The 9082-nt window shown below is 42.8% G+C and overlaps 1 protein-coding gene across 1 annotated transcript in view; it reads right to left on the reverse strand.

The window, feature by feature from the left end:
* The window catches only part of LOC306931991 (uncharacterized protein), a 202584-nt gene extending 193731 nt beyond the window's left edge, over positions 1-8853 (reverse strand). Inside the window, exons 1-2 of the mRNA XM_079513696.1 lie at positions 8737-8853; positions 6629-6726 (exon numbers count right to left, since the gene is read on the reverse strand). Coding sequence (XP_079369822.1) covers positions 6629-6657 — 29 coding nt within the window. The 5' untranslated portion in view covers positions 6658-6726; positions 8737-8853. The remainder of the gene's footprint in view (positions 1-6628; positions 6727-8736) is intronic.
* Between the last annotated feature and the right edge of the window lie 229 nt (positions 8854-9082).

The following is a 9082-nucleotide window of genomic DNA, read 5'->3' on the forward strand; positions in this document are numbered from 1 at the left end:
ACCTGTGTCGCTAGAGGAGAGGATAAGATGTCGGTGTGGCTGCCTCTGCCCTCATTCCTCACTCTACAACTAGACATCGGGCATGCTCTGGCCGTAAGCAAAATCCACACTTATTCCTCTCAGAAATAATGACGATATGTGACGAAAATGCTAATATGCATGTTTCTTTTATAGTTACCTGCCCCCGGTCAAATCTGTGAAATACCGCCACACTCCTGGCTGTTATTGATGGGGAATGAAGTACCTGTCAAAAGCTGTGGAAAAAAGTGTGATTGTTAGAAAAGACTTAAAAAAAACCTGCTAGGGAAAGAAGTCTACCTACCTGGTCCTGGGTCTACCGATGAGATCCTGTGGAAAGGGAAAGAAAGACTGAAACCTGCAAAAGAAAGAAAGATTTAAATGAATATTACATGATTTATGTTCTGCAGTCGTTAACCAGCTACCAAAACCGGGTCTGTAACAATAAATGGCCTTGGTGGGCAGACCTTGAAACTGTCCACAATACATTGAGCAAAAAAATAAAAAATATAATAATAATAATAAAATTCCTTCCAACCTGGATACAGGAGCAAAGGCTAACATGATAAATGATCTTCACATCAGAAACATGAAAGTGAAGCCACACATTCGTCCTAATCCAATTCCACTCAAGGCCTACAATGGGAAGCCCATCCCTACAAGAGGAATGTGAAGACTGAATCGGAGCAGTGTTGCTACAAGCAGGAGAAGATTGGAGGCCAGTTGCCAACGCATCAAGAACAATGACAAAAGAATCACACCTGTGTAAAGTGAGCGGTGCAACTGTACCGTGTGGGGGTCCCGGCAACATCCAGACCCCCAGGAACACGCCCAGCGGAGCGACCCGCTTCCGGCGAGCCGCCCCGCGTCTGAAACTGTCGAGAAATTACAGAGTTACCTTGTGGGGGTCCCCGGGGGGTCCCCGGAACATCCAGACCCCCAGGAACGCTCCCAGGGGGGCGGCCTGGTTCCGAGCCTTCCTGCGTCCGAAACGGTCAAGAAATGACAGAGTTACAGTGTTGCAGCTGTCCGTGCTCGGAAACGGGGACAGACACGGGGACAGACACAGGGACAGACATACATACATACACACATTGCTACGTAATGGAGCGGTTAGGCACCACTCAAAAACGGAATGCCGCGATGCACAAATTGAAAAGGAGTGCTTAGGACTAGTGTATGGATTTGAAAAGTTCCACAGTTATGTGTATGGCCTACCCAAGTTCGTGGCAGAGACATACCACAAACCATTAATCTCCATCATCAAGAAAAACCTCAGTGAGATGTCACCACGCATACAAAGACTAATGATGAAGCTGCAACAGTATGATTTTGAGCTGACATACACACCAGGTAAACACATTGTGATGGCTGATGCTCTGTCCAGGGCAACGACACACCATTGAGCTCTACAGAGACCGATTGCAGCACCTGTGTCAGACAGGAAATCTAAGCGGATTGTAGCAGAAACAGAGACCCAGATGACCCAGTACTACAGAGGGTCATGACAAATCTGAAAGAACTGGCCTCAAAGTGAATGTCAACCATATTATAACATCAGAGTAGAGCTGAGTGTGATAAATGGATTTGTACTCAGAAAGAACTCAGTCACTGACACAAGAGATGTTGAAAAGACTTCACGAGGGGCACCTCGGAATGGAGAAATGTAAGAGAAGAGACACAAGATATTAATAAGATGCTTTCGAGCTGTGAAACTTGGTAACTACAGACCTACCTACTGTACCTTGGAAGAAAGTGGGAACTGACTTGTTCCACCTCAATGGAAAAAATGATCTGCTGGTCAGACTATTTTTCAATTTTTCCAGAGATCACACTGCTTTCCAGCGTGATAGCTACTTGTGTGATTACACATCTGGAATCTATCTTTGCGAGACATTGTCAAACTCTGCAGAGTGTCAAATGACAAAGTGTCAAAATGTTTAGTGCTACTGTCAAAACATGACACCGTGAGAGTTGAAGATTCTAATTACTGGAACAAGAGAGCCACAGTTCTGAAGGAAGTGCAGGGTCCTAGACCCTACACCATCAAGACAGAAGATGGTCAAGTTCTGAGAAGGAATCGAAGGGGCTTGCTGAAAACACCAAAAACAGTCAGCTGATGAAGTTTGCACCACAGAAGCACCACCAGCTGAACGGACAAACTTGCCTTATATTCTCTTACATTTACACTCTTGAGTGTAAAATAGTGAATGGGCCAATTCAGCCTGAGTGTCTTGAGTCAGTTGTGGGTTCACAGCAGTTTAAGTTTGGAAGTTATTAAATTTAGCGCATGTTGTTAAACGGTTTCCCTGTGCCCGAGTGGCAAAATGTTTGTTTAATTTAGACGCTGCATTTTACGCTCTCAAGAGTTAAATTATTGTTAAACATGCATTACTTAATTTACAAGAAGTCTACACAAACAGACAATGTTGAAGAATTGTTATTTTGATCGTTTGCCTATAGTATCAACACCAATACAGCATGGAATTGTGGACAATCTCATCCAACGATAACAAAATATTCAGTCGATCCGTCACGCCTCCATATATGGTTGTCAGTCCATCAGACGAGCCTAGACGGGCCCGCCCCAAGGTTATTAGTGCAGCCGCAATCGGCAGCCAGCGAATACTAGAGTTCTCAACAGATCTGAAAATTAAGGCCCGGCCCTACCTGGGCCCTCATCAAACCCTCAAGACACTGCCCCCGCTCCCACTTTTACAGTACGTTTTAACAGGCAACATCGCCCGAAAAGATAAAAATAATTCATCTTTTTGGGCGATGACGGGCGATTGGGCGATGTGTCTGCCGATGCTCGCCCGCTGTTAAAACGTACTGTTAGATCTCCATATCCATCAAACCCTGTACAGTGTACACTCAAGACACGCTCCATATATGGCCAGTACAGAATTCATGTTGATCTGACCCACCATGCCAAAGCGCTCGCCCAGCAGTCTGCCGTCACCCAGGCGGATGCGTGCACGAAGGGCGAGGTCGCTTCTCGCCCTCAGGGCGTCTTACTGGTGTATAGTGTATACTATTGCATAGTGTTGTTCTAGGCCTCTATGGCATAGCAATGGAGGCCGTTTTCTAGTTCCATCGTTCCAGACCCCATTCATTTTTCTCATAGAGATTTCCATATATTTATATCAGTTCATTTAAGCCTAGAATCAAGCCATCCAGGATCCTGGTGAATCATTACCTTAAAACATTGGATTCTTTGAGGGGGAAAAAGGAATGTAATTATGTGACATGCTATTAAATATGCTTTTTTTTTTAATATGTTGTGGCAAGGCTTACACTATCCATGCTGCTGCTGCTGCACTGGGATGATTTATGTATGTACCTACATGTGCTGCTAAGTGATGTCTTTCCACTGGCATAGCATCGCTGTCGGACAGAATCCTTGTATCTCCATGTTTCAACTTTTCTTCGTAAATGAATGCCTTACTACTTCATCATATACAAAAGTGTCGTACTAAAGTAGTGAAAATAGCTCACTTAAAAAAAAATATTTTAAAAATGATAATGAAAATAATTAACAAAAGAAATGGACAAACGGTTTTGGACATGCAATGTTTCCACCCAACGATATAGGCCCATGATGATTCTGCTGTTATTTATATCTGCTGGAAATGTTTCTCTACTCCCACAATTTTAACATGGTGCCACATTTGATTTCAGAATCTTTTTCACAGGTTAACAGGTGTAAACTAGAAAAAGTGCCCTTCCGGGCACAGGTCTCCACCAGTGTGTGTGATGTTTGGCAAAATGTGTAGGAGTAATATATAAACGTGTGTGTGTGTGTGTGTGTGTGTGTGTGTGTGTGTGTGTGTGTGTGTGTGTGTGTGTGTGTGTGTGTGTGTGTGTGAGACGCGGCTTGGCCTGTTGTAGCGCCACCATGAGGCTGATTCGAAAACTGTCAAGTGGCATTTCTTCCTCAGCCTAGTGGGAATATGCATGCACAGTTTCACCGCAATCGGACGCTGCGTTGAGTAGTTGTGGCGATTTGTACAAAACGGGTACAAAGCAGGCTACTCCTGAAAAGTTTAGAAGCCAATCGTAGCCAATGAGGGTGGATTATGATAAATCAAACAAACCCGTCTTGATCACATGACTATGGAGAACATGTGTACTGATTTGCGTGAAATTTGGATAAAATCTGAAGGAGTAATATTAGAAAATGTGTTTTACATATGTCGGCCTCCTGGTGGCGCTATAAAGAGCAGATGTGAAAAATTCCAGGCAAATGTTTTTCCTTGGCCTCTAGGGAGTTGGCATACAAAGTTATCCACAGATCCATGCAGTTAGAGGTAAAAACACTTTTCGGCCAGTTATAGCGCCACCATGAGGCTGAGTTGAAAATGTTCATGTGGCATTTCTTCCTCGGCCTAGTGGGAATGTGCGTGCACAATTTCACGGAAATCACATGATGTGTTCATGATTTGCAGCATTTTGTTTGAAACTGAGCACTCCTGCGAACTTTGGAAGCCAATCTTTGCCAATCAGGATGGAGTCTGAGAAATCTGAAAGACATGTTTCGTTGAATGGCTCTAGAGAGACTGTGTACCAATTTGTGTGATGTTTGGACAAAATCTGTAGGTGTACTGTCCAAAAACTTGTTTTGCACAAAGCGGCCTCCTGGTGGCGCTATAACAGGCCGTTCTGGAAAATGTGGGGCAGAGGTTCATCGTTGGCATCCAGGGAGTGTGTGTGCAAAGTTTGGCATCGACCGGGTTAACGGTGCCGGAGATTAGCTGGTAACAGACGGACGGAAGGACACACACACGGACACACGGACACACACACACACACACGGACGGAGTGCAAAACATACTCTCTCCCCATGCCTTCGGCCTGGTGGAGACAATAAGTGGGTGAAATGTATTTTAGCGCAGGCTCGATCATTTGATGGTTTCAGGATAAGGGGGCGGGCACACCGGCAGTGGTGGAAAGCAGGTAAGTACATTTACTCTAGTACTGTACTTCAGTAGTTTATGCATTTTTATTCTTTACTGGAATATTTCCAATTTTCAGTACTTTTACTTCACTTACATATACCGTACTCCACTACATCTCAAAGGCAAATATTGTACTTTTACTCCACTACAATTATTTGACTTACTTTGTAGATTTAGATTATGACAAAACATACAGTAACCACTTCAACCCTATAGGCTATACATTTAGGTCATGAAAATAGCCAATCTACATAGATCCACAAAGGAAAGTAGTCCCCAAATTCACACGAATGGAGATAATCCAACATAAGGTATAACAGCCTGTCAAAGGAAGGAACATGTTCCAGCTTTGTGGCAGGCCAGCCTGGTGACAGGCACTGTTCAGGCCTTGTTCAACAGGCTGATGGTAGCCAGGTGGACGCTGTTCAGAAATCTGGTGGTCTTGCCATTGCCAATGCCCCTTATGTGTATTTAATATTGTGCCTTCTTGTTATCTGGCTTTTGTTTTCCTTCTTTCCTTCTCTATTATTTACCCGTATAAATGTTGGAGCAAGTACAACAAATTCAGTACATTCAGCCATTATTTTACAGCTGTAAACGTGAAAAATGAAGTAGAATTTGAATCTGTTCTGTATCAATGAACTCTTTTTCCTTCATGTTTGATGATTCATATGATTACCCTGTCAGGTGTAATGTATGGAAATTCATTTTTTCTTCTTCATCTCCCACCATCTTATCACCAACCCTTGGCTTAGAGTATATATGAATAGAGACGGCATCGGATATCTTCTCCCATCCACTTGCATTAAGTTGCTCAAAAGCGCATGAGGCGATTTCACTCAGGAACAGAGTGCATTCTGGGATGGATTTGCCCCAAACTCATGAACGCGCTGGCCGTTGACTATCATTGCACGCGTTCACGTATGAAACAGCGGCGTTCACGTATGAAACAGCGTTCACGTGTCATCATGAACGTGCACAATGATAGGCAACGGACCAGCGCGTTCTTGAGTTTGGCCCAGCACTGCAATACCAAGTTCGGCCACTATGTCCATTTCGCCTCAGGGTTTCCTCCGGGTGCCGTCTCTATAGAGCGTCGCAGTCCCGCCTCCTACCCTGGACCAGGAAATTAAACCCAATGCATTATTCTCAGACATTTCTTAAAGTATTTATTTAAAGACGGTTACGCCGCGGACAAAGCCAACTCGAGTCGTGACAACTCATGACAACACAAACAATATTTTGGACCAAACAAATAATTAGAAAGAAGAAAAAAACGGCAGGTTACAACACTTTTTTTGTTGTTTGTCTTCTTTGTAATTATTTGTTTGGTCCAAAATATTGTTTGTGTTGTCATGAGTTGTCACGACTCGAGTTGGCTTTGTCCGCGGCATAACCGTCTTTAAATAAATACTTTAAGAAATGTCTATGAGAATAATGCATTGGGTTTCATTTCCTGGTCCAGGGTAGGAGGCGGGACTGCGACGCTCTATTCATATATACTCTAAGCACCAACCTCATCATCACCACTTCCTGTGTTTTTTTACCCTGAGGGCACATGCAAGAGAACGTAGACACAGTACACATGCAGGTGTTACAAACACAACACAACAGGCAAAGAATATACTGAAGTTATTATTTAATTTACTTACTTATATTGAAGAGTGGAAATCAGGAGCATTAAGCCTCACTCCACTTCACATTGCTCCTTCTTTGTGGGACTCAAGGTAAGACTTCAAAGTATTCTCACCTGTAGATTCAGATTATTGATGACAACACTGTTTTAATTGTGCTGAGATTACAACACACAAGATGCACCCATTATCCTTATAGCATGTTTTGCAACCTGTTTGGAAATCATGACTGTAGTAGTGGAGGGTCCACTCAGGTTGAACTGCACTTATGACTGCTCGTCTGGATATAATTGTCTGTGGCTGCTGGTGAAAAGAACGAGACAACCCTGCCTAACCGAGACTGATCACCCAGAGCAGCCTTTGCAAAGTATCATTACATGTGTCCATGGCAGATCTAAACCACAACTATATACTAGTGTACGTCTTACACAGAGAAAACAGAAGACCTTAAACTCCCACAAGATATAGAACGTGTCGTTTATATTCAGCCTAAAGGTAGAGAGACAGAATGAAACATAGGTTGTATCTCTTGTCTTTATCAGTGAAACATCACACCTGTGTGAAGTGAGGGGCACTCTTATCATCGTGACGTAACATGTCAATTCAGACACATATGACTAAATTCTCCATCCATTGTCAATGGGAATTTAATGTTTGTGTAGGACGAAAATAGCGGATTTGCTCAGAAACATGATGTAAATTCACCATTCATTGTCAATTGGAAAGTAATGTTTGTGCAAGATGAAAATCTACACTAATAGCTGAATATAGGAGGGGCTAGCGCCCCTCAAAAACATTGAACCTTTTTTTTCCTCAATTACCAGCTTCTCCAAGTCCAGCAAATCCAAGACGGTCATGGGGCAGGAGTCGCTAAACATGGCCAAAGCATTTCCGGGGGCCCCCAGCCAAAAACTATATATATACTCAAGTACATTTTTGAAAAGACGACATATACTTGTAAAGGAGTATTTCTACACTGTGATGTTGCTACTTTTACTTAAGTAAAACAATATACCGGTATAATGAATTCAATAGATGTTTGTGTTGTCATGATAACAGGGGAGTTCAGTGGAATCAAAGTGTTGGCAGCTGTTACTATTTCTGCAGCCATGGTTCTGGCAGCGCTGGCTGTTTACTTGTGCATGAGCCGAAACAGACAGAGGCGGAACGCTAAAGGTGATTACAGCCCACGTACATTATGAATAATAAACAGACATTACCTTACATGCAGGGTCATAATAAGAGACATATATATGCATGGTTGTTTTAATATGTGCATTTCAGGCGACCCTGTTCTTTCCCTTTCAGAGTAAGTTAATAATTTATATACTGTATGCAAGTTAGTGAAATTAAATACGGCTGCAGTCAGCAACAATATGACAATGTTCTGGAACGAATTACTTAGATGTACTATATTATATATTACTGAATGTATTATTGTAAACTGTGTTTCTTTCATCTTTCCAGCTCATCCATGGATTCTCGGCCGGTCCTCTCTTCAACTTATGGTAAATATTATGTAATGCATGCTAAAATGTATTTCAAAGATATTTTGCTATTAGTTTTCTATTATGCTTGGAAATCCACAGGGACGCCAGCAAAATGTGAAAAGGTGACACTAATAATTCCTACACCAGCTAGGTTAAATGTTTATTAAAATCACCTCTGACTACAAGCCTCAGTCAGAGCACAATGCACATGACTCCGTCTTGAGCACATGACTGACTGATACTGTGTAATGATTTGCAGGATTTTTGGACAAAATCTAGAGTAAGTAATATCAAAAAATGTGTTTTACAAAAGTCGGCCTCCTGGTGGCGCTATAACAGGCCGTTCTGGAAAATGTGTGTGCAAAGTTTGGCATCGGTATTGGATGGACGCAGCAAAACATAGGCTACAGTACTCTCTGCCTTCGGCCTGGTGGAGACAATAAACTTTGCTGTAGCAAAATAAGCAATGCATGTGGCATGGCCGCACCTACCTTATTCGGGGGAGTGGCGTAGAGCAAAGAACTTAAATAGCAAAATAAAAAATAAAAATGGATAGGCTTTTACTGGCTGGCTGCCTATCTACATGTTAATTTAAACATATAATGAGCTAGGCTAGAATAGGTCTAAGACACACACCTCTTGCCAATGCTGAAATTCACCGGTTCTCCTCAAGTTGCGTTCACCTCACAGACATGACCACACAGACAGTATAACTTCAGCAGGAACAGGAGGACAATCTGACAGGGGAGTTCTTCTCGACCAACCAAAGCTGTAGGCCAACTTGGCCAAGCTTGAATTATTGTCTTTCAAACTGCAAAGCGTTTGTTTCATAAAACTCCACCGTAGACATGTTATGAGCTATACTTTCTGTCAAAGAAATTCTGTGCAGGCGGTGACAAATTATAACCGAAGTGTTGGAGTTGAAGCGCCTTTTCCTCCGAGGTGGAATGCCTGTTGACGCGAGGTTAGGAAGCGCCCGTCG

This window comes from Electrona antarctica (genome assembly GCF_951216825.1).
Source record: "Electrona antarctica genome assembly, chromosome: 11".
NCBI lineage: Eukaryota > Metazoa > Chordata > Actinopteri > Myctophiformes > Myctophidae > Electrona > Electrona antarctica.